Here is a 27,896-nt window from a genome sequence, read left to right as displayed (position 1 = left end):
TTATTCTTCACCATGCGTTACACTTATCAATGGTGTAGTATTGCCAGATGTGCAGAACTGAATATATTGTGTCTTTTGGAATTGAGGAAAAAACTGCTCAATAATACTTTAAAGAATATTAATTACTATGTCTTCTGTTATTATAAGTTTTTTGATTGATTACAATACTAGTGTTATTTGCAAAAAGAAATGATTCTGCTTGTTATAATTAGATAGAAGGTCATTTATGTATATGAGAAACAATAGTAGATGTAAGATTGAATCTTGTTGAAACCCATAAGTGTTTGCTCCCCAATCCGACACATACACCTGTACAGTTACATTGTCCTGACTGCTTAAATAGAAGCAGCACTGAACCTTGACTTGGGTGAGAGATTATGCCAGGTGGATTGGGTGAGTGGAGAAATGAGACAAGGAGCAGTAGGGAGGGTTGGGAAGGGCAACTGCTGGTTAACAGGGAGAGACAGCATCCACATAGGATATGAATGTGGCACCAGTGAGCTTTCTGGCTGCAGGAGGAAGAGTTGAGCATTGTGCACAACATACATGATTTGAATGGCTGTTTCACAATCCGTGCCATCTTGATACACCCCCATAACACTAGCTTCTGTGAATTATGTATATTGGTATTGTCCTTGCAACGCATCCTTTGATGCCATAATCTTCCTGGCCTCAGTCTCCACTAACTGCTGCACCACACCATCCCCACCCCTGCCCCATGACTCTTTCTTTGCTCACCCTCCTCCTCTGATCTCTCTCTTTCTCCCTCTGTGCCGTCTTCTCTCCAAATCTTCTCCTCCACTTCACTGGAGAAGATCCAGCTGAAAGCTATCAAATGATCTCAGTCTTGTTTATATGCCTATTAGTGACTCATTTCTTCAACTGTTTGGTGAATTGTTACTCCTACTTACTAGAACAGATATATCAAGTAATCAAACAGAGCTGCTTGCTGGGATGAATGATATTGTAACTCATGTTGGAAACTTTAATGTGTCTGACGTCAATATGATGAAAGATGAGGTAGATATTATGAAGTTATAGAGAAAGCTCTGATTAAAGTTGAGAATGGGGTGTATGACTGTTTTTGGAAGTCATCTTATATGTTTGATTGTGTTGTTTTATACTCATAACATGCTCTTTTCCTCATGAAAAGAAAGCCATAAATTAAAATCAAGTAATTTGAAAGCCCACTAAAACACTTCATTTGAGTCATGTGATGCCTGTGACACCACTGGCTAGCATGTTGTTCGCAGCTATATTGTTTTGGAATTTATGTTTTGAAAAATAGGTTACAAGTGGTGTGTGGTGCCACATTGTACAAATACATCTATAAAAACTCCCCAAAAATTGTTTTTGAATGTTCCAGAGAATGAGGAGATACATGAAATGTGGATGCTATTTGCTCATAGGGATGCAATTTTTTTCTTTCTTCATTTTCTTTTCTGTTTTCCTCTTTGCTTAATACTATTTCCTTCTTAAGTTTGCTTTATTTAGAATACAGTTATGTGAGAGATTTATAAATTCTGTATCATATTACGTTTTAGTAGCTATTTTCATTTATTAGCTTCATTTTACACCAGATTAAACTGAGATGAATCATAAGGATGGTGTTGAGAACCTGTGTTTCATGCCTGATGTATATTTTAGAGAATCAGAGAAATCATATAACAACATTTGACCACATTATTATTCCCAAACATGCCATTGAAGATACTAATTTGCCACTTCTAATTGTCTCCACTGAGCCTATTATAAAGCTGTATGATTGAGAAAAAGAGAAAAATTGGATATTGCTTGGAATGTATGAGGAAATGTAATAAGACCAGGGCATTATGATAAAATGAATGTTGCTCATGCCTAAGTACTTTGAAATCATATTGCTTCAGCAGCAATTAAGTAGGTGGTAGGGCAACAGATTCTTTAAGAGTTCACTGCATCAATGCACATTTTGTACACAAAATTAGCCAGTAGTTTAAATCAATGACCTGAAGATACAGAAAAACTGCAATGTGTAAAGCTGTTGAAGGGAAACAAGTTTTGCAATTCCTCACAAGTATTATTAAGCTATATAAAATTTTGAGAATTGAGAAAAGAGGTACATGGAAAACAATGGTAGTTCTGGTAATAATGACAGCAATTAACTGTCAGAATTATCTTCTGAATCAAAAAGATGTCACTATGTTTTATTGTGCATGTTTTCACAAGCTGCCATGGAAAACCTTGTCAGTATTGTCTGAGCAAACAATTCAGTTCCAGATTCTCTCAGTTTTAAGACTATTCTGTAACTTATTACTGTGTCATAGTACATCTGTACAAGTTTCCATGCGATGCAGTTTTCACATTTCTTATTTCCGCAAAATAAAAACCTGGGTTGTTTTTCAAGAATGAAGAGACCATAAACACATCAACTTTCAGAAGATTTCCCCTACCAGCCCTCACAAAATTCCTTTGTATTGTTACTTAAAAATTGTAAATATATTTCCCATCACTAAATAACTAAAATGTTTGCAGAAAAGAAGATTTCCCCTACCAGCCTTCACAAAATTTCTTTTCATTGTTACTTAAAAACTATAGATGTGTTTCCCATCTCTAAGCCATGCAGTCTGAGGCACCTTGCCATGGTCTGCGCAGCTCCCCCCATCGGAGGTTTGAGCCTTGGGCATGGGTGTGTGTGTTGTCCTTAGCGTAAGTTAGTTTATGTTAGATTAAGAAGTGTGTAAGTGTAGGAACTGATGACTTCAGCAGTTTAGTCCCATAGGATCCTATGACCACCCCATCACTAAATAATTAAACTGTTTGCAGAAAAGATACAGAAGAACAGTAGTAAATTTTGGCTAACATTACTATAGCAAATATGTAGCTTTGTCTTACTCCTAGCTTGTGATGTTTCCAGAATGTCAGCCAATAACAGAAAATTTTTGATTATGTGACCATATCTTTACATTTAATGATTTTAACCTTTAATTACATAAAAATAACATGTATTTTGTTATAATATTGACCAAAAATGCTATCTGTATGCTATAGCCATTCAGAATAACAACTGAACCATATTTTTAACATAAGAAAATTACTTGCACAGATGAGAATGTAAAATGTTTTGTTAATTTGAATGAAGAATTTTTGTGAGAGAACAGAAAAAGTAATATATCTGATATAATGATGCTGCCAAAACCAGATGGATTTACAGCAGGGATAGCTGACAGTAACTCAAAATCTATTGTGTTTGAAGAATCAGTGTGGCAAAGACTATCTATATTTTCATAACAATTGCATCACAACCAGTGGGAGAAGTATTGGAGTGCATTTTGGAAATAGCTTAAAAATAAGTGGAAGGAACTTGGTAAGTATGTAGTGAATGATGATTTATTTTAAATGTGCACTTGTGGTGAAAAGGTACTCAATTCTGATTTGTCTGCTATGCTGAGAAAGAGAGAGAGAGAGAGAGAGAGAGAGAGAGAGAGAGAGAGATAGTGAGAGTGAGAGTGGAGGGGGGAAAAGGGTTAGGGAAGGAGGGAGGGAGAGAGAGAGACGGAGAGAGAGAGAGAGAGAGAGAGAGAGAGAGAGAGAGAGAGTAATTGACGAGTGTGCAGTTAGTATTATATGTGGTGACAGAATTGTGAAAGAATTGAATTGTGGAGAACTGAAAAAGCCTCCAGATAAAACAGAGATCTGTATGGAAGTACAGTAGCAAAGTTGAAGTATACAGATTTTGTCTATGGTGGAGAATTTTTACTGATTCATCTATTAATTATAGTGTATTATATTTTATGTTAGAAATACTAATGGTTGGTTGGTACAGTAAATTCTGACATAATATTGTGTTTGATTGGAATGATGTTTTGTAATGAACTGGTATGTAGGATTCTATATTTTGATTATTGAAGATGTTCACCGCTAGTATGATTCATATTTTTGTGAGTTTTGTGCTTGGTGCGAATAAGGCTCTGGGACATGTTGAATTAGTTCTCACATCAACTTCCTTGTTACATCATCTCTTCATTCCGATCATTTGTAACAGTTATTTTTTCTGTTACTGCATCCTCTTTTAACTAGGATGAGATGATGATTTTATGAACCATCACAAAGCAGAAATATTTTTTCTTTGTCCTTTTAATGATGTGTAATAATAATAATAATAATAATAATAATTCTGGATTCTTTCATTTTCACCCCAACAGGCTTAGTGTTTTGCCATTATACTACTTTTACTGAAACTCAGCCACATGATAAGATCAGTTTATTCACTTAACCTTCAACTTATGACATGATGTGCATTTTGATAAGAATCTATCTATTTTATGTACTAAATTATTGCTGTCTTTTGACTAATTTATGACATTGTGACCTTGTTATTTGTTTATTTAATCCATTATTCCAACATCCATACCACACAACATAATTTCTCATGATGATATTTTGCTTTGAACATGACAATTAGTCACTTGCTAAAATATGAACACTAGCTACTTAAGAGAAGATGATGAGAGATAAGTTGGTTTGAGATGATTTGGAAGTATGATGGTGGTGATGGTGGTGTTATGGTATAGTTTGCTCTGATGAGATGCTTTAGAGTTTTTAATATATACTCCTGAAGTCCGATTTTTCTTACTGCTTTGGTCTCTGTATAAACATTATGAACATGTATTGGATTACTCTGTTGTCATACATAATACAGTATGAGATAATTTTAACTAAAGCTAAAGAACTGTATGCTTGTGTCTGTATATGTGTGGATGGATATGTGTGTGTGTGTGTGTGCGAGTGTATACCTGTCCCTTTTCCCCCCTAAGGTAAGTCTTTCCGCTCCCGGGATTGGAATGACTCCTTACCCTCTCCCGTAAAACCCACATCCTTTCGTCTTTCCCTCTCCTTCCCTCTTTCCTGATGAAGCAACTGTGGGTTGTGAAAGCTTGATATTTGTGTGTGTGTTTGTGTGTTTTTTATTGTGTCTATCTACCAGCACTTTCCCATTTGGTAAGTCACAGCACCTTTTTTTAATGTATATTTCCCATGTGGAATGTTTCTTTCTATTATATTCATAAAGAACTGTAATGTTTTATAAGATATACAACAAAACTAGTTTAAATACAAATATTTATGGTTAAGTTTTAATGTGACTACTATTGGTATCAAATGATGTAGGAAGTATGTGCTGTATGTGATTTAACAGACAGGCAAAAGAGCCTGTATCACTGGAGACAGTCCCACTGGTTAATCCAAAGTCAAAGCACAGCATCTACCAGCCATATTAATTCAGATAAACCCTCTTGATGCCAAAGTTTAAACCTCTGAAACAAACTGTGGGAATAAATAAACAGTGATTGGTAACAGTAAACGTGTTGCATTCAGGTGATTACTGTGAGTGAAGATGCAATCTCTGGGAAAATGTGAGCTTAATGAACACTTCTTGATACATGAAAACTTTCGCTATAAATGACAAATGCATTATAAATTATAGCATTTACTATTTTGTTACTACACTTGTAGTTTTCTTAATAAGGTTTGTGCTCTGCAGAGCCATACTGAAACAATGCTGCACCTTCAGCAGAACTGCCAAAGCTGTGCCTAGTCTGCCCTGGTTTTAGTGGTTTTATGACGTGAGATTAAGGATGTTGCATTTTGCTGGATCTTGTATGACCTGTAGGCTTTAACACAAAATATTCCATCAGAACCAACAAAGATAAGTACTGTACTTTTCATTATCACATAACTTCATTTTTAGTGCATAAAAATTGTTTATTCTCAGATCTTTATGCACAGATGGAATTGATGTTATTTAGCCAAATGAAGGATGTGAAATCACTGTGGTGCAGAGATCCACACCTTTCCTAACATGAATTTCTCATTATTCTACAAATAAAATTTTAGGTCAGGCAACCACAGCTACAGAACTTGTACATCATGTGAAGAACAATCAAACAATTTAAAATCAGAGATGGTAAAATAGTCTATATTAAACTGAGTGAAAGTCCAAATCTGCAATAGCTGTTTATTGTGTTTTTCCATGTATGATGACCAGTTTCATATCCTGGAGGTATATCTTCACATCATATCTGCATACAGAATGAAACTACATAAGAAAAGGTGACAATAATCAACATAACCTACTGAACAAAACAGACAGTAAAGCTGGGTTCACACACACAAGAAAAGTGCCACCACAGCTAATGGCATACTGCAGTTGCAATGCAATTGCACATGCGAATGCCCAGTTTTTAGTGGTGCAACTTAAGAGATGCAACTTTTGTCACGCCACAAAAAGTTCAGCTCAGTTTTACCACTTTCCTACCACCAGTGCTCCCTGCTGGCAGTATTTCAAAACGTGATCATTCTGTCACAGTTATCATTTACTAATTTCAGCTGTAATTCATTCGATTTCAGTATGTTTTTAATTTATTTCTAAAAAGAACTGAAAACAGTTGTCAGCAGGTACACTTTCACAGCTACTGGAACTACAAGAATAGCATTGTGTGTGTGTGTGTGTGTGTGTGTGTGTGTGTGTGTGTGTGTGCGCGTGTGTGTGCAATATTTGCTTGACATATCCCACACTCTTAAAAGATTTTTGAATACGTAAGTAAATAATCTTAATATATGTAACCAAAAACAGTGAGTTGTACAAGCTTCATGATTTGTGAGACCAAACATTCCATAAATTGCGGATTTTATACAGGAAATAGCTCCAGACTGTCATGAAGCAGCTGTTAAACTAAAAATTAGTTATTTGAAATGCCTATAACAACAAATTCAATGAGATTCTAAATTCTTGAAGAGTGGTGTGTCTGCGGATGATATTTACATGCCAGCTGGTAGTTAGTTTGGCACTGCAGATGGCATTTTTGTCTCTCAATGTTATTTATATTATAAAGATGTTTGTGGTCCCTGATTTATCCCTGTGCAAAATCTATTGTTGGATACAACATTTGGGTTTTGTCTTTCTTGTATTTAGCTCTTTGACACAGCTCTAAAAAGCCATAATATACACTATAACATTCATATCCACTGATATGATTTCAATTGATGCCATATTGAAAGCTGTGGCATCCTGTATGAATGGTAGCTCATGATGCCACTACAGAAAGCCACAATCTTTGACACCACATTAGGTGTGTGTGTGTGTGTGTGTGTGTGTGTGTGTGTGTGTGTGTGAACCTGGCTTAGATGTAGTCACATGTGCCATGACTTCCAAGATGCAAGTGTGCAGGACAGAAAGAAAGCAAATTTTAAGAGAGGTTAGAACTGAGACAAATCTTCAGTTTGAGAAAGAAATCAAAAAACATAATTCCAGCTTATTACATCAGCATAAACAGCCATTGGTTAAGAATTTTCAACTGTCAGCAGATATTTTAACTCCACCCAATCTTAACTCAGTCAATGAGAAATGTCAGCTATCTTTATTGCATCAAAATATTCGAGGACTGAGAAATAAAATTAATGAATTAACTATCTGCATAGATGAATTAGAGTCTTCAAACCCAGCTGACATAATCTGCCTCTCTGAACATCATGTGACCACTGGTATAGAACTTTTAAGTGTTACAGGGTTTAGGTTAGCATCTCACTTTTGTAGATCAGAAATGGAGAAAGGAGGAGTTGCCACATTCATCAGGAACTGTCATAAATTTAAGAACATAGACATTCATAAATTTTGCCTAGAACAGCATATGGAAGCATGTGCAACAGAATTAGAATTTCACAAAAAATCCTTCATAATATTAAGTGTATATCGAGCACCTGCAGGTAACTTTAATCTGTTTGTCAACCACCTTGAAGCTGTACTGGCCCATTTAACAACCAAAAACAAAGAAATAGTGGTTGCTGGTGATTTCAATGTAGATTTCCTTAAAGACTCTCCCAATAAGAACTTGTTTGAGTTAGTAACACTATCATTCAACTTAATTCCCACAGTAAAGTTCCCCACTAGGATAGCCACTTGCTCACAAACAGCCATTGATAATATCTTTATAGAAAAGTCCAATGAACAAAATTATATTACAAAACCAATAGTCAATGGCCTCTCAGACCATGACATGCAGTTCCTTCTGTTAAATGTTAATACTGAACAGGATATAAAATCTGTTAAATCTGAGCTCAAAAGGGTAATCAGTAAGCCAAAAATTGATTATTTTAGGACACTCCTCAGAGACATTCACTGGACTGATGTTTACAGCGTTCATGGCATGAATGAAAAATATAACATTTTTGCTAATAAAGTGCTTACCTTATTCGAACACTGCTTTCCCCCAAAACTTACCAAGGTTAGAGCAAAGTCTACAAAGAAGCCATGGATTACTCGAGGAATAGGGGTATCTTGTAAAACAAAAAGAAAACTGTATCTGTCAGTCCGAAACATTTCCAATGTTGATGCTATAGCACATTATAAGAAATACTGCAAAATATTAAAGACTGTAATACGGATGTCAAAGCAAATATATTACAAGGAAAAGATAGTCATATCAGATAACAAAATAAAGACAATATGGGATATAGTGAAGGAGGAGACCGGTAGAACCAGGCATGAAGAGGAACAAATAGCATTAAGAGTAAATGATGCATTGGTGACAGATGTGTATAGTGTTGCAGAACTTTTTAACAAACATTTTATAACTGTTACTGACAAGATGGGGTTGTCAGGTTCGGTAGATGCTGCTATGGATTACCTTAGACCAGACATTTCAAGTAACTTTCTTAATATGAATTTGACCCTCACTACCCCAACAGAAATAATGTCCATCATAAAATCTTTAAAATCAAAAACATCTAGTGGGTATGATGAAATATCAACAAAGTTAATTAAAGAATGTGATTCTGAGCTAAGTAACATATTAAGCTATCTGTGTAACCAGTCGTTTATTAGTGGAATATTTCCTGAATGGCTGAAATATGCTGAAGTTAAGCCACTGTTTAAGAAGGGAGATAAAGAAATAGCATCAAATTTCCGTCCAATTTCACTGTTGCCAGCATTCTCAAAAATTTTCGAAAAAGTAATGTACAGTCGTCTTTATAACCATCTTATCTCAAATAACATACTGTCAAAGTCACAGTTTGGATTTCTAAAAGGTTCTGATATTGAGAAGGCTATCTACACTTACAGTGAAAATGTGCTTAATTCATTAGACAAAAAATTGCAGGCAACTGGTATATTTTGTGATCTGTCAAAGGCATTTGACTGTGTAAATCACAATATCCTTTTAAGTAAACTAGAATATTATAGTATAACAGGAAATGCTGCAAAATGGTTCAAATCTTATATCTCTGGCAGGAAACAAAGGGTGTTATTAGGAAAGAGACATGTATCAAGCTATCAGGCCTCATCCAACTGGGAACTAATTACATGTGGGGTCCCACAAGGTTCCATTTTGGGGCCCTTACTTTTTCTTGTGTATATCAATGACCTTTCATCAGTAACATTACCAGATGCCAAGTTTGTTTTGTTTGCCGATGATACAAACATTGCAATAAATAGCAAGTCAAATGTAGTCTTAGAAAGATCAGCCAATAAAATATTTGTGGACATTAATCACTGGTTCCTAGCCAATACTTTGTCACTAAACTTTGAAAAAACACACTACATGCAGTTCAGAACTTGTAAGGGGTGTCCCAAGAGTATATGTCTAACATACAATGACAAGAAGATAGAAGAAGTGGACAGTGTTAAATTCTTGGGATTACAGCTTGATAATAAATTCAACTGGGAGGAGCACACCACAGAACTGCTGAAGCGTCTTAACAAATCTCTGTTTGCAATGCAAATTTTGTCAGACATAGGGGATATAAAAATGAAAAAGCTGGCATACTATGCTTACTTTCATTCCATAATGTCATATGGGATTATTTTTTGGGGTAATTCATCAAGCCAAGCTAAAGTTTTCCAGGCACAAAAACGTGCAGTGAGAGTTATATGTGGTGTGAACTCAAGAACATCCTGCAGAAGCCTGTTTAGGGAACTAGGGATACTAACTACTGCTTCCCAATATATTTATTCCTTAATGAAATTTGTCATTAAAAATATATCACTTTTTCAAACCAACAGCTCAATTCATGGAATCAATACTAGAAATAAGAATAATCTTCACAAGGATTTAAAGTCACTTAGTCTTGTACAAAAAGGTGTGCATTATTCAGGAACACACATTTTCAATAACTTGCCAGCAGCCATAAAAATCTTAACAACCAATGAAATTCAGTTTAAGAGAAGCCTAAAGGATTTATTGGTGGCCAACTCCTTCTACTCCATTGATGAATTTCTTAGTAAAACCAACTGATTTGTATATAAGTACAACATAACTTCTGCACAATTTCAGTGCAGTAATGTGTTCATTGAAAATTTGTGTGTGTGTGTGTGTTAGTATAATCTAACTTCTGCACCATTTCAGTGCAGTAATGTGTTCATTGTAAATAAGTATCACAGTAGTTGTATTACCTTATAAATAAATAAACTTTTTTATTTTAAATTCAGTGCATTAGTATTTGTAAAATTACTCTTAGTGTTCATTAAAAAATGACGATCATTCCACTTGGGACCTGTGGAATGGTACATTAGCTTATTTGTTTTAATTGTAAATATTTGTCATGTATTGTTGTTTTTCTGACATGTTCCACATCCTGGAGGACCTCCTCACTACGGATCAATCGGAATGAAAGTAAATCTAATCTAATCTAATCTAATAAAAACAAAACTCTGTCAAAAAACAAGCCTGGACAGCACATGACAATCTGCAGCGGAAACAAGGAATGAAAGAACATACAATCCTTGGGAGCTGTTAACATACTAAAAATATTTAAATATATTGGATATAATAGAGGGAAACATTCCACATGGGAAAAATATAACTAAAAACAAAGATGATGTGACTTACCAAACGAAAGCACTGGCAGGTCGATAGACACACCAACATACACACAAAATTCTAGCTTTCACAACCAACAGTTGCTTCATCAGGAAAGAGGGAAGGAGAGGGAAAGACGAAAGGATGTGGGTTTTAAGGGAGAGGGTAAGGAGTCATTCCAATCCCAGGAGCGGAAAGACTTACCTTAGGGGGAAAAAGGACAGGTATACACTTGCACACACACCCATATCCAACCGCACATACACAGACCAAATATATATTGGCATTCATCAAATAGAACTGCATCTTACAGTGCTAGCCACACACAGAATACTGTGAGGCTGAGCATGCGCCAACCCATTATGGGTTGAAAATTGCTATATCTAGCAGTAGAACCCAAATTAAAGGACATGCAGATTGGACATTGGAAATCGCAGTAACAATATTGATTTCAGTCTTAAATAACAGTCCAGTACAAGAGATCAAAAATATTAACAATTACACTTATGAGAAGAAAGTACACTTAAAATTACAGCTAAGAAAACTAGACTGCCTAGTTAAATCCACAACAAGATAACAAAACCCGAATGAAGGCTTACTCCTAGATGGCAAAGTATATTAAACCAACAAAACTACAAAAACAAATTTTTATAAAAAATATAAGAAGTATAAAAATAAACAGCTATTGTGGATTTGGACTTTCATCTACATCTACATCTACATCTACATCTACATCTACATCTACATCCATACTCTGCAAGCCGCCTGACGGTTTGTGGCGGAGGGTACCCTGAGTACCTCTATCGATTCTCCCTTCTATTCCAGTCTCGTATTGTTCGTGGAAAGAAGGATTGTCGGTATGCTTCTGTGTGGGCTCTAATCTCTCTGATTTTATCCTCATGGTCTCTTCGTGAGATATACTTAGGAGGGAGCAATATACTGCTTGACTCTTCAGTGAAGGTATGTTCTCAAAACTTTAACAGAAGCCCGTACCGAGCTACTGAGCGTCTCTCCTGCAGAGTCTTCCACTGGAGTTTATCTATCATCTCCATAACGCTTTCGCGATTACTAAATGTGGGCGAACAAGCGTACTGTAACCTACTTCCTTTGTTTTCGGATTACATTTCCTTAGGATTCTTCCAATGAATCTCAGTCTGGCATCTGCTTTACCGACGATCAACTTTATATGATCATTCCATTTTAAATCACTCCTAATGCGTACTCCCAGATAATTTATGGCATTAACTGCTTCCAGTTGCTGTCCTGCTATTTTGTAGCTAAATGATAAGGGATCTATCTTTCTATGTATTCGCAGCACATTACACTTGTCTACATTGAGATTCAATTGCCATTCCCTGCACCATGCGTCAATTCGCTGCAGATCCTCCTGCATTTCAGTACAATTTTCCATTGTTACAACCTCTCGATACACCACAGCATCATCTGCAAAAAGCCTCAGTGAACTTCCGATGTCATCCACCAGGTCATTTATATATATTGTGAATAACAACGGTCCTATGACACTCCCCTGCGGCACACCTGAAATCACTCTTACTTCAGAAGACTTCTCTCCATTGAGAATGACATGCTGCGTTCTGTTATCTAGGAACTCCTCAGACCAATCACACAATTGGTCTGATAGTCCATATGCTCTTACTTTGTTCATTAAACGACTGTGGGGAAGTGTATCGAACGCCTTGCAGAAGTCAAGAAACACGGCATCTACCTGTGAACCCATGTCTATGGCCCTCTGAGTCTCGTGGACGAATAGCGCGAGCTGGGTTTCACATGACCGTCTTTTTCGAAACCCATGCTGATTCCTACAGAGTAGATTTCTAGTCTCCAGAAAAGTCATTATACTCGAACATAATACTTGTTCCAAAATTCTACAACTGATCAACGTTAGAGATATAGGTCTATAGTTCTGCACATCTGTTCGACGTCCCTTCTTGAAAACGGGGATGACCTGTGCCCTTTTCCAATCCTTTGGAACGCTACGCTCTCCTAGAGACCTACGGTACACCGCTGCAAGAAGGGGGGCAAGTTCCTTCGCGTACTCTGTAAAATTGAACTGGTATCCCATCAGGTCCAGCGGCCTTTCCTCTTTTGAGTGATTTTAATTGTTTCTCTATCCCTCTGTCATCTATTTCGATATCTACCATTTTGTCATCCATGTCACAATCTAGAGAAGGAACTACAGTGCAGTCTTCCTCTGTGAAACAGCTTTGGGAAAAGACATTTAGTATTTCGGCCTTTAGTCTGTCATCCTCTGTTTCAGTACCAATTTGGTCACAGAGTGTCTGGACATTTTGTTTTGATCCACCTACCACTTTGACATAAGACCAAAATTTCTTAGGATTTTCTGCCAAGTCAGTACATAGAACTTTACTTTCGAATTCATTGAACACCTCTCGCATAGCCCTCCTCACACTACATTTCGCTTCGCGTAATTTTTGTTTGTCTGCAAGGCTTTGGCTATGTTTATGTTTGCTGCGAAGTTCCCTTTGCTTCCGCAGCAGTTTTCTAACTCTGTTGTTGTACCACGGTGGCTCTTTTCCATCTCTTACGATCTTGCTTGGCACATACTCATCTAACGCATAATGTACGATGGTTTTGAACTTTGTCCTCAACACTATCTGTACTTGAGACAAAACTTTTGTGTTGAGCCATCAGGTACTCTGAAATCTGCTTTTTGTCACTTTTGCTAAACAGAAAAATCTTCCTACCCTTTTTAACATTTCTATTTGCGGCTGAAATCATCGATGCCGTAACCGCTTTATGATCGCTGATTCCCTGTTCTGTGTTAACTGTTTCAAATAGTTCGGGTCTGTTTGTCACTAGAAGGTCTAATATGTTATCGCCACGAGTTGGTTCTCTGTTTAACTGCTCAAGGTAGTTTTCAGATAAAGCACTTTAAAAAATTTCACTGGATTCTTTGTCCCTGCCACCTGTTATGAATGTTTGAGTCTCCCAGTCTATATCCGGCAAATTAAAATCTCCACCCAGAACTATAACATGGTGGGGAAATCTACTCGAAATATTTTCCAAATTATCCTTCAGGTGCTCAGCCACAACAGCTGCTGAGCCAGGGGGCCTATAGAGACATCCAATTACCATGTCTGAGCCTGCTTTAACCGTGACCTTCACCCAAATCATTTCATATTTCGGATCTCCGTCAATTTCCTTCGATACTATTGCACTTCTTATATCGCTATAAACACGCCTCCCCCTTCACTGTCCAGCCTGTCTCTGTGGTATACATTCCAATCTGAGTTTAGGATTTCATTACTGTTTACATCTGGTTTCAGCCAACTTTCTGTCCCTAGTGCTATATGGGCGTTGTGACCATTTATTAATGAGAGCAGTTCTGGGACCTTTCTATAGATGCTCCTGCAGTTTACTATTAGCACATTAATATTGTTATTCTCTGTTGCATTTTGCCAACTCCTACCTTGCCACGTCTCAGGAGGCATCTTGTCGGGTCTAGGGAGGGAATTCTCTAACCTAAAAAACCCCCAAGTGCACTCCACATGTACTCCGCTACCCTTGTAGCCGCTTCCGGCGTGTAGTGCACGCCTGACCTATTCAGGGGGACCCTACATTTCTCCAGCCTATAGCGGAGGTCGAGAAATTTGCACCCCAGATCTCCGCAGAATCGTCTGAGCCTCTGGTTCAGTTTAATACAGAGTATTTTATTATCTTTGATTTTAAATTGTTTGATTGTTTTTCATTGTTGATGGTGTGGTCTTTATGGATGACAACTTGAGCTACATTCACTTATCAAATGGTAAAAGCCTTAAATAACAATATTCTGCCAGTTGGTATTTTTTGTGATCCCTCCAAGCCCTCTGATTGTGTAGAACATGATAGTCTCTTATTGTTAGAAAAAAATACGTTTTATGGAACTGATGACTTTACACACAGCTTGTCTGAATCATACTAGACAGACAGAATGCAAAAGGCTGTGCTAGATAATTTAGACAATTTCAGAAAGGTAGAAAATTTTAGTTTGTTAGTTACTGTGGTAAAATCACAAAGGGAGTCCCAGAGGGTTCAATGATATCATATGGAATAATTTTCTTTGGTTCACTTAAAAACATTATTGATTGCATAAAAGTGAGAAACGACAATAATATATGGTGTTCACCCATGGACATCATGTAGATACCACTTCAAGGAACGATGTGTTTTAACTTCTCTTTCACATTACATTTTTTCCCTAATGAAATTTGTCATAAATAATCCACTACAATTTGAGAAGGACACTGATGTGCACCCGTATCACACTAGAAGGAAAAACTGACCTATATTACCCATTGTTAAAGCTGCCAGTAGCTATTTTCAATCATTTGCCCAATTGCCTAAAATGATTAATGGAAAATCTCATATAAAGATGTGAAACAAATGCTAACAAAGAGATAGAGGGGCTGCCCAGTACTTACCTCAGCTCAGTACAGCCGATAGATACACAAAACAGAACAGAAAATTTACATTCCTAGCTTTAGAAAGAAACACTCCTTAATTTCTTCAATAACCTCAACTCCTTTTCGAATCTGAATTTCACCTGGTCCTTCTCCAAAACCCAAGCCACCTTCCTGGATGTTGACCTTCATCTTGTGGAAGCTCACATCCACACCTCTGTCCACATCAAACCCACAAACAAACAACAGTACCTTCACTTTGACAGCTGCCATCCATTCCACATCAAACGCTCCCTTCCCTACAGCCTAGGTATTCGTGGCAAACGTATCTGCTCCAGTGATGAATCCCTCAACAATTACACCAATAACCTGACCAGGGCTTTCCACTCCCACAACTATCCTGCAGACCTTGTCCACAAACAGATCTCCCGAGCAATACATTCTTCCCCATTCAACAACAATGTTCCTACACCCAGACCATACAGATGCATCCCCCTTGTCACCCAGTATTATCGTGGCCTTGAATACATAAACAAATTACTCCGCCGGGGATATGACTTTCTCAAGTCAAGCCCTGAAATAAGATCATCCTTTGACAATATTCTCCCCACACCACCCAGAGTTGCCTTTCATCGCCCCCCCCCCCCCCCCCCCTAACCTCCGTAACATCCTTGTCAAACCCTACGATATTCCCAGACCACCTTCTCTACCCAGCGGTTCCTACACCTGTAACCGATCCCGTTGCAAAACCTGCCCCATGCATCCCCCCACAACCACTTACTCCAGCCCCGCTACTGGTAAAACATACACAATTCAAGGCAGGGCCACATGTGAAACAACACATGTCTTTTATCAGCTGACATGCCTGCACTGCACAGCCTTTTACATCGGTATGATGACAACTAAACTGGCTGAGCGCATGAATGGGCACAGACGAACTGTCCGCCTAGGAGATGTCCAATACCCAGTAGCAGAGCATGCCCTCCAGCATTATTCTAGGGACCTAGGAACCTGCTACACTGTACGTGCCATTTGGCTTCTCCCACCCAACACCAGTCCCTTGGAACTGCGGATATGGGAACTTGCACTCCAACACATACTTCCATCCCGCCATCCCCCTGGACTGAACCTACGTTAACCAACCTCACTCCCATTTACTCTTCAGTTTTCTCCTTTTTCCCTCTCCTCTTTAGCCATTCATGCATCTTTTCTTCCTACATAGTTGTGTTTATCTTTATACTATATACCTCTTTACTTCTGTATGCATCCTCTTTGGTTTGAAGCTGGCACAGTACTTACAGTAGAATATCTTTGGCTTCCCTCTGACAACCATGCCTCCATCCTTACTACCCTCCCTGTTTACCTTTCCCTGTTGCTTCATATCCTGGGTTGTGAGTAACTGAATCTACTTTCCCTTCTTCCCTTTTTCCCCTCTCTCCTCCCTGATGAAGGAACAAAGTTCCGAAAGCTAGGAATGTAAATTTTCTGTTCTGTTTTGTGTATCTATCGGCTGTACTGAGCTGAGGAAAGTACTGGCCAGCCCCTCTATCTCTTTGTTAACAATAGCCTAAAATGTCTCACAGGCAGGTACTGAAGTAAGTTTTAAATCTAATTTTAAAATCATTTCTTCTGGATAACTCCTTCTGTTTCATTGATGAAGTTCCAAAACTGGTAGCTAAACAAAGTTTTTAAATTAAAATTGCATGAGTAGGAAGAAAATGATACTGTGTTCATTATTGTTAACACTAATCATGTATACACATCCTGTAAACTGACTTGATCCACATAATTTTGATAAAAGAATTGTTCAAATGATGTTACAGTGATGCTGGATAAGGGATGGGTTAATTGAATATCAACTAGAAATGCTATCCACTATCAAGGGTGCTCATTTCAAGATTCACTGCTTTTAGTGTTGTGCCATAAACATCATTCCATAATTTTCACTGTTTGACATTTGTTTGAGCAGAAATAAATATTCTTTATATTCAGCAATGACTTTACAGTCATTCTGTGGTTTTGTACTAACAAAATAAATTTTTCAAGCAACAGATTAGTCGTTATTCAATGGAGCAGTATTTCTGAATTAAGTAAAATTTACCAATCTTCTGATTGTTCTTTATTTTGAAAGTTAGTGCTTTATGCCCTGGAGGCCAGAATTTTAATTTCACATTGTGGAAGAATATACTTCCTTCTTCCGCCCATGTATATGCTGATTTGTTGTTAGTTGGTACCACATCAATATTCTGAAAAGAGAGACAACTATAAATGTTTGCATGTAATGCAATGAACCAGTACACTTTGGTACTTAACAAAATGTTTCTATTATGAATAAATAAAAAAGAAATAACACTTACTATGCTACAAAAACAGAAAAGTTATTTTTTGTTACAATAGTCTTAGCATAGGCTTGATTGTAATAAAATAATAAGAATAATAATAACAATAATTTAAAAACAGCATTGGAGATACTGAATAAATCTAGAAAAGAATAAACAAATGATATTCAATGAAAATCATTAACCTATGCACCAATGTAACCACATGCTGATGAAGACATAAATGATCTGTGTGAAAGGATATAGAAACTAAAACAGACACCAAAACCCACTACAGGATGATGATGGGATATTTTAATGCAAATTTAAGAAAAAAATTTAGGAAGTATCCTCACTGATGTACAATTTGAATTGACAAACTACAAATGGAAGGAAAAATGAAAGATTATATTTTATCAAACACTAAACAAATTGTACATATAGTGATGTAATCAACTATTGAAAAGGATGAATATGTGACAGGCATATTCTTAGCTCTTTGCATAAACTACAGGCATATTCTTCGATCGTTACAGAAACTACAGATAAATCTTATATCATAAAGAATAGTCTCTCACCGGACTTCATTTTGGTCCCATTTTTATTTAACTTATACACCGGCCAGTGACCTAATGATAGTAACTCAAAGAAACTTATTTGAAGAGGTTGAAGAAAAAGTTACTAACAGTCTAGTAAAGCTTGATCAGTATTACAAAACACTTAGACTTTGCCTCAACCACAATAAATAAGAAGTCAGCCCATTCCACCTAACAAACATGATGACAAAGAACTGAATTTAATCTTCCACAACAAATCTTCCGCCACAAATATTTAGATGTAACTTTTGACAGATCTCAGACTTTTAAAAAAACAAATAGAACTAAGAGGAAAAAAAGCTAAAATCAAGATATAATATATTAAGTAAACTTGCTGGTGCAAGCTGGGGATCTAAAGCAAACACATTATGAACTACAGCACAAGCAGTTGTGCGACTTGTCTCTGAGTACTGTTCTCCTGTTTGGAGTAGAAGCAGCTATGGCAATGAAATATATATTTATCTAAATGACATAATAAGGATTGTGATAGGAATTCTTAAATCCACACCAATATTCTTGTTGTTAGTTCTCACTGATATTGTTCTGTCAAATTTTTGACAACAAAAATAAAGAACACTTGAATTGACAAAAATCAAAAGATCCAGACACTTACAAATTCTTGAAACAATGCAGAATACACCATACATCTGACTAAAATATAGAGAAACAATCTGGTTAAAGAATGGTCAACCCTCTTGAGCAAACTATTATCTAACAAAAGAATGGAGAAATAAGTGGCCATTCTTCCTTGACTGTGAGAAGATAGGCAAAGCAGGTATGACCATACAACTCCCAGAAGAGGTTCTTAAAGGAAAAGCATGGAGTTCCCTCAATGGTGTAGGAACTAGCCATGCCACAACTAAAGCAGCACTACATGAATAGGAATGACTGATGTTGACAAATTTGACATTTAGAAAGCAGCACAGTGCCTGCAGCTTAGTTTGTAGAGCACAACATGAGAGAAGAGATTCTCTCTGTGGGGGCACAGTAACCAGCTGCAACTGGGGGTGGGAGGGGGGGGGGTCCTGGATGAAAGGGTTTATGGACTTTAGGAAGCACGTAAATTATGGAAACCAATCTTACATCTGCAGAAAGAAAAGCAACTCGCAACCTAAAAACTGATCCCGACCTTATAAACATCCATGCTGACAAAGGCTGCAGGGATTAACTGGCAGAGAGACTTCACCAACTGTCTCATACAGCCACCTAGAAACCCAAGCACAGTGATCACATGCCAGAAATCCAGCAGAATATCCAGTTATTCTCAAATCATTAGGTCCAGTCCTGAACCTCCCCTGAGTCTTTCTCTCTCCTCGACCCCATCACTCCCCACACTGCTACCTTCTACATGCTTCCTAAATTGCATAAACCCAACCACCCAGAAACATGCCCCTGTGGCACCCACAGAGAGAATCTCTGCTCTTGTGGATTAACACCTTCAGCCTATTACACATAACCTATCCTACTATATAAAAAACACCAACCATTTCTTCCATTGAATCTTCACAGTTCCTGTTCCTTTAAAAGTTGTTGCTCTGATCCTCAGCGTCAATGTGACCTCCCTCTACACTAATATTTACAATGCCCATGGCCTTTCTGCTACTGTACTAACTTTCCCAGCAATTGAGTAACTACAAACCTACAATCTCCTTCCTGGTCACGATGACAAAGTGTATCCTCACTCACAAATACTTCTCCTTTGAAGGCATCACCTAGAAACAAATACTTGGAACAGCAATAAGCATCTACCTGGCACCATGTTAATTGGACATCTAGAGGAATCCTTCCTGACAAGACAGAATCTCAAACCCCTTACCTGGTTCAGATTCATGAATGACATCTTCATGACCTGGAACAAGGGTCATGACACCCTTTCCAGTTCCTCCAGAACCTGAACACCTACTTCCCCATTCACTTCATATGGTCCTCCTCAACCCAAAAACCCACCTTCCTTTATGTTGATCCCCTCCTCAAGAATGGCTATATCAGTACCTCCATCCACATCAAACATAACAAACGGCAAAAGTACCTCCACTCCACAGCTGCCACTGAAATGAATGTCTACCATAACGTTGCTTGAGCAATGGTACAAGACAATATATCTCTGTTTAATGAACCATTTGATACCACTCATTTTCAGATGATGTTTCTCTGAAAAATGCATATTTTATGTTCATTATGGGAACTTTCATAATTATTATGTATTGCATATCTTATGTTTCATAACTGGAGTTTGTTATTTTGTTGTTTGGTGACTATTATTTGAAATTTCATTTACCTTTTTACATTTTTCGTATTATATTTTGGAAGCCCATTTCTTTAATTTTATGTTACTTATGAAAATGTTAATTATTCTTTGTAATTGGATTTCTTTCTTTTGTCAGTAACCAGGAGATAATTACATATTTAACATTACCCAAATCACAAAACTTCAGTACTAAAAATTATGCTTATGAGCATATAATTGCTTTTTTTCTGTATAAAATATGCTTGTGTTCTGATTATTACTTTCATTATAAATGCTGACTCAGACTTACTGCAATGTTATGTTTCAAACTCTTTGTACCAACAAGGTGTGCTATCTTTGTATACTGCTTTATAACTGTGTCTAGAGAGCTTTGGGAAGTGGTCAGAAGAGATAGTGGAAGGAAGCCAAGTCTGCAGCTTGCTTCCATATTAGATGATGTGAAATTTGTTTTGTGAGTTGACTATGGTCAAATATGTCTTTATCAAGAATATTAGTTTGATTTATTATGTGAATGTTACTGACTGATTTGAGACCAAGAATATACTGTGAAACGAGTTAATGTTTTTTTCATGAAATTGTTAACACTAGAGACTCTGGAGTACTTGTTCCCCAAATTTTACTGGACGACAAGCCAAGCCAACAACATCTACAAAAAAGCAAGATGAGCATATTTACTGACTGTTAATTATTGCTTCAATCAAATTAGGAACAGCATATCTACAGTTCTGTTTTTATGTGTAAAACATTACACATTTATACATGCTGAAAGAAATGTCAAAAAACTCAGTTATCTATGAAATACAATAATAAACAGATAGAATCTAGAATGTGAAGTGGAAAGGGGGCTGGGGAGTTCAGTTCAACAGTGAAAGCTGACAGTGATCATTTAGAGTCGACTATAAAATCCAGTAGTGATCTCTTAAAGCTGAAAATTGTAAAGAACAGTGAGTAATCCAATAAAAGAACAATAGTTTTAGAAAATGCGTTTGGCAAAGAAAGGCAATGTAAGGACATTGAAGAATTAAAATCTGTACAAAAAACATTAGAGGGGAGGGTTAATAAGTTAAGTTCTGAAACTGAGAGAATAATAACTAAATTAGAGTCAAACATAAATGAGGTACATGGAACTGTTACAAACAATATAAATGTAATCAATAAAAAGGTAAATGAGATTCCACAGAATTTAACATCAAAGTTATGTATTAATAGTAAAGCTATATGGGTTAGGTTATAAGAGAAAAGCTTTTCTTGTGATAATTTACAAACTATTGATTTCTTGCAACATTGTAAAGATAGCTTTGTATTTGGTGAGTTAGATAATTTAAATATCAATTTATAAAAAGTTTCGTGAAGGGGAGGGATTGTCTTTGGCTAATAAACCTTTTCATCTGTGGGAAACCTTGAATGATATTACAAAAAGTTTTTGAACAAGTTCTGGTCAGAATCTGAGCAATGTAGAATCAAGAGTGATTTTTAAATGGACCTATTTTTAGAAGAAGGAATGGAATGATGAAAGATTTTTGCAGGAACCAATAAAAGAAATTAGTACACTTAGATAAACTTGTTGATGGATTGACTCAGATATATGCACCCAAAAGGAGGTTACCTGGAAAGCTACAGTGGGATCTATTCTGTCGGCCAGAATATTTACTTGATCAGTTTCTTAAGTATGTAGACAAATTAGATAGGGCAATGGTGAGAAATCTTTCACATAACTTTGGCCATGAGAATTATCACAATGGGTTTGTAATTCTGGTTTCAGTGGGGAGCATTTCAGAAGAAGGAATAATGGGAACTTTGGGAATTAAAATCTGAATAATAGGGCAAGAGACTACAATGGAAATGGGAGAGATGGAGGCTGTGAAAGAAATGGTGATAACAGAAATGGAGAATGAGAACAGGAAATAGAATGTAAACAAACTGGAAACAAGATAATAAGGCAACACATCCAGAAAACACAGGGTCATGTCAGTGAGGGTCTAGAGTTTTGGGGTGAACAGATCAAATTATAATAGGACCTCAAACACCTGGTGGAATTCAAATAACCAGAATAATTATGATGAACAGAGTCAAAACATATACTACAAGCATCAGATGAATCAAATAAATTTTGGTAGAGAATTCTGGGATAGTATGTGGAAGAATGATTCATAAGTGTGTTCAAAAAAGTAGAAAATCAAGGTTGGGTGTGGAGGTGGTGAGTGATTTTCACAACTGGGCTGAAAGTGAAGTTTAAAAGTAATAACGAAGAGAGTGATAAATACACAGATTCTGAATTTTGGGAGGGGGTATTTGGAAAAGAGGATGATGATGACTTAGAGAATGATAGTGCTTTGCCAACTTTAGTGAAGGTAATGATCTTATAAATACTATTGTTAGAGGAGAAAAACTTTAAGGATTCTGAAGCTAAATGCAAAATTAAAGTTGAAATAAATGATGATGAATTGTTGAAGCTAAGAGTTGATAATGTTTTTGTTAATGAAATTGGTGAAATGCAGTAACCGATGAAGTTGTGTCTGGAAAACAGTTTTTGCCTGTCCATGATGATCAGTCCATAGTAATTAGAGAATGTAGAGATAAGAGTAGAAATAAAGAACATGTATTGTTTAAATTTGTACGTAAGTTTAGAGGGTAAAGGGGGAAGAAATTTATAAGATTGTTATGAGGTCAATTTGAGAACAATGTTGAAGTTGCAGTTGTGCAATTCTATATTTGAATCATTGAGCTGTGATTTTCATATGAAAACAAATTTTGCTCCTGTAAATCACAAATATTGTTTCGTACTGTCATACAAAAACCCCAAATCTCATTTGCAACTATTCTGGGGGAAGAAAAGTAAAACAGATCCTTAGAAGTATGGCAAGTGGAAGGGATACCTATGAAACTTTAAAAAAAAAAAAAAAAAAAAAAAAAAAAAAAAAAAAAAAAAAAAAAAAAAAAAACCAATTCTTGCTGTCAAATATTATTGGGTGAAACTGATGTCCTAATTTTAGGGGAAAGGAAAGGAAAAAGAGGGTTAAAACTATGCTATAGTTTAATTAATGTTTTTTCAGAGTACTTTCTGACTCATTTGTCATTAGTCAGGAAGTTGACAACAAATGAATATTTTTATGTGCCTTATGGTAATGGAATGAGTAGTAAAAGAGATATTGTATATTATTAATTTTTGTTATGTCATTCATATTCAGTCATTGATTTAGCAACCAGAACTTATGAAATAAAAATAAATTTGCAACCCCAATGTGGTTTATCACAATATATGTTTAGTAATTAGCATTTCTTGTGCCTTTTTATTTCTACATCTCTTTTGATCTTCCATGAAAATAAATATTTTGAAATATTGTCTTGTGCAGTCTTGACGAAACTGTATGCTGATGTACATCAGTCTGGGGTGGGGGAAGGGTGGAGAGGGAGGTTGACGTAGAAACTGTAAATACTGTTCTTTGATGAAAATATATCTCAGTTGAATCTAAAACATAAATAGTTTTACCTGAACGATGTGCTTTTGAAGATATAAAGGCTGGAAAGTTCTTGCCTCTAGAAATTTTTAGAACATTCCAGAACATTTGAGAGTATTCAAGAACATGCCAGAACATTTGAGAGTACCTGGAAGCATTCCACAAGATTCCAGAATGTTCCACAATGCTCTGAGATGTTCTAGAATGTTTGGGAATAATCTGGAACATTTGTGACAATTCCAGAATGTTCAGGAACATCCCAGATCATTGCAGAACATTCCAGAACACTCTTGAATGTTGTGGAATGTCATGAAAAATTGTGGATGATGCAAAGCCATTTTGGTATGTACTGGAAATAGGCACAGTGGGGCTACCCATTCATAGGGGTAAATAATGTTAGACCCATCATGGGTTTGAATGCACTTTCTTATCAGTGATGAAGGGAGGAACCAAAAACATAGTGTAGCAAGTGATTAAAAAAAACTATGAAGTGTGAGTAATCAAAGTGATACACTGGCTGAATGTACATAAAAAATAAAGTATGAAAAGTGTGTAAAGTGTACTAAATTTATTTGTTAATAAACAGTTGATTTGATTTATATTTTGGACAATGCCAAAACATGAAAGAGGAGGAGTTCTTGCCAGTTCTGAAGCAAAACATTGAAAACAAAAAGAACAGCACAAATGTGAAACAGATAAATATTGCGAAGTATGTTTAAGTTCCCAAAGAATGACAATGAGTATCGTGAGAAGCAGAGAAACCAATGAAATGAATGGATTGCACAATCAAGAATGATTCTTGAAATCCATAAAAATTGTAAAAATTGATGTACATGTATGTGTGCATATGTATGTTCCACATCTCCTCCTAAACCAATGGTTTGATTTCAATGAAACTTGATACATATGTACCATACTGTTGAGCAAAAATCACTGTGGGGGAAAAAACCACCTATCTATCAAAGGGGTAAGGGGTGACAAAGGAGTGTAGCCCACAATGCATGAATTCATGAATTCTCAGATTTTATTAATCCAGTATTTGAGAAAGAGAGTACTTAGCAATTTGTAACAAACTTTACACATAATTTCAAACCTTTACAAAATTTGTTTTTGATGACAACCGTTAAAAATGATGAAAGAAAAAAAGTTTATCACTTACTACTTTTCCACTGTTTATGCATGACATGATAGTTTATTACTTATTTACTACTAATTGTAGTCATGATACATATTACAGATGGCACACACACACACACACACACACACACACACACACACACAGATATATATATATATATATATATATATATATATATATATATATATATATATATATATATATAAAAAAAAAACAAAGATGATGTGACTTACCAAATGAAAGTGCTGGCAGGTCGACAGACACACAAACAAACACAAACATACACACAAAATTCAAGCTTTCGCAACAAACTGTTGCCTCATCAGGAAAGAGGGAAGGAGAGGGAAAGACGAAAGGATGTGGGTTTTAAGGGAGAGGGTAAGGAGTCATTCCAATCCCGGGAGCGGAAAGACTTACCTTAGGGGATGTGTGCGCGAGTGTATACCCGTCCTTTTTTCCCCCTAAGCTAAGTCTTTCCACTCCCGGGATTGGAATGACTCCTTACCCTCTCCCTTAAAACCCACATCCTTTCGTCTTTCCCTCTCCTTCCCTCTTTCCTGATGAGGCAACAGTTTGTTGCGAAAGCTTGAATTTTGTGTGTATGTTTGTGTTTGTTTGTGTGTCTGTCGACCTGCCAGGACTTTCATTTGGTAAGTCACATCATCTTTGTTTTTAGATATATTTTTCCTACATGGAATGTTTCCCTATATATATGGGACTTACCAAATGAAAGTGCTGGCAGGTCGACAGACACACAAACAAACACAAACAAAGTTTGGTACAGATTTATTGATGACATCTTCATGATCTGGACTCACAGTGAAGAAGAACTCCAGAATTTCCTCTCCAACCTCAACTCCTTTGGTTCCATCAGATTCACCTGGTCCTGCTCCAAATCCCATGCCACTTTCCTTGACGTTGACCTCCACCTGTCCAACGGCCAGCTTCACACGTCCGTCCACATCAAACCCACCAACAAGCAACAGTACCTCCATTATGACAGCTGTCACCCATTCCACATCAAACGGTCCCTTCCCTACAGCCTAGGTCTTCGTGGCAAACGAATCTGCTCCAGTCTGGAATCCCTGAACCATTACACCAACAACCTGACAACAGCTTTCACATCTCGCAACTACCCTCCCAACCTGGTACAGAAGCAAATAACCAGAGCCACTTCCTCATCCCCTCAAACCCAGAACCCCCCACAGAAGAACCACAAAAGTGCCCCACTTGTGACAGGATACTTTCCAGGACTGGACCAGACTCTGAATGTGGCTCTCCAGCAGGGATACGACTTCCTCAAATCCTGCCCTGAAATGAGATCCATCCTTCATGAAATCCTCCCCACTCCACCAAGAGTGTCTTTCCGCCGTCCACCTAACCTTCGTAACCTGTTAGTTCATCCCTATGAAATCCCCAAACCACCTTCCCTACCCTCTGGCTCCTATCCTTGTAACCGCCCCCGGTGTAAAACCTGTCCCATGCACCCTCCCACCACCACCTACTCCAGTCCTGTAACCCGGAAGGTGTACACGATCAAAGGCAGAGCCACATGTGAAAGCACCCACGTGATTTACCAACTGACCTGCCTACACTGTGATGCATTCTATGTGGGAATGACCAGCAACAAACTGTCCATTCGCATGAATGGACACAGGCAGACAGTGTTTGTTGGTAATGAGGATCACCCTGTGGCTAAACATGCCTTGGTGCACGGCCAGCACATCTTGGCACAGTGTTACACCGTCCGGGTTATCTGGATACTTCCCACCAACACCAACCTATCCGAACTCCGGAGATGGGAACTTGCTCTTCAATATATCCTCTCTTCCCGTTACCCACCAGGCCTCAATCTCCGCTAATTTCAAGTTGCCGCCACTCATACCTCACCTGTCATTCAACATCATCTTTGCCTCTTCACTTCCACCTCGACTGACATCTCTGCCCGAATTCTTTGTCTTTAAATATGTCTGCTTGTGTCTGTATATGTGTGGATGGATATGTGTGTGTGTGCGAGTGTATACCTGTCCTTTTTTCCCCCTAAGGTAAGTCTTTCCGCTCCCGGGATCTGAATGACTCCTTACCCTCTCCCTTAAAACCCACATCCTTTCGTCTTTCCCTCTCCTTCCCTCTTTCCTGATGAGGCAACAGTTTGTTGCGAAAGCTTGAATTTTGTGTGTGTGTTTGTGTTTGTTTGTGTGTCTATCGACCTGCCAGCACTTTCATTTGGTAAGTCACATGTGTGTGTGTGTGTGTGTGTGTGTGTGTGTGCGCGCGAGTGTATACCTGTCCTTTTTTCCCCCTAAGGTAAGTCTTTCGGCTCCCGGGATTGGAATGACTCCTTGCCCTCTCCCTTAAAACCCACATCCTTTCATCTTTCCCTCTCCTTCCCTCTTTCCTGATGAAGCAACCGTTGGTTGCGAAAGCTTAAATTTTGTGTGTGTGTTTGTGTTTGTTTGTGTGTCTATCAACATGCCAGCGCTTTCGACTGGTAAGTTACATCATCTTTGTTTTTAGATATATTTTTCCCACGTGGAATGTTTCCCTATATGTATATACCACTGAATATAACTGCAAAATTATATCACTGTATGACACGTAGTTCAGGAGGTATGATGTCGTAAACAATGAGATGCGTGGAAAACAGTCACATAATGCATGATGTTTAGCTTTATTATCTCTTTCTACTAACTCTATTCATACGAGGGCAGTTCAGAAAGTAACCTCCGATTGGTCACAGTGCGGGTTGTGGGGGGAGTAGCGACACCATCTGTGCGTTCACGCACTCAACAGGTCAGTCGGCATCAAGCCGTGGTCGAGTGAACGTCGTACCTGCGCTAGTTTAGTTTTTGTGGCAGTTTGAAATGTGTGCTGCAATAGAAAACCCC

General features: G+C 37.3%; 1 protein-coding gene across 1 annotated transcript in view; it reads right to left on the bottom strand.

Annotated features, from left to right (window-relative positions):
• The window catches only part of LOC126236346 (ATP-binding cassette sub-family C member 12-like), a 535,156-nt gene that overhangs the window by 67,919 nt on the left and 439,341 nt on the right, over nt 1-27,896 (bottom strand). The window contains exon 26 of the mRNA XM_049945576.1: nt 17,352-17,496. Within this exon, the coding sequence (XP_049801533.1) occupies nt 17,352-17,496 (145 nt within the window). The remainder of the gene's footprint in view (nt 1-17,351; nt 17,497-27,896) is intronic.

The sequence above is a fragment of the Schistocerca nitens genome, chromosome 2 (assembly GCF_023898315.1).
Source record: "Schistocerca nitens isolate TAMUIC-IGC-003100 chromosome 2, iqSchNite1.1, whole genome shotgun sequence".
NCBI classification, from domain to species: domain Eukaryota; kingdom Metazoa; phylum Arthropoda; class Insecta; order Orthoptera; family Acrididae; genus Schistocerca; species Schistocerca nitens.
The sequence above is the reverse complement of the archived record's forward strand: the minus strand, read 5'-3'. Positions and strand labels throughout refer to the sequence as shown.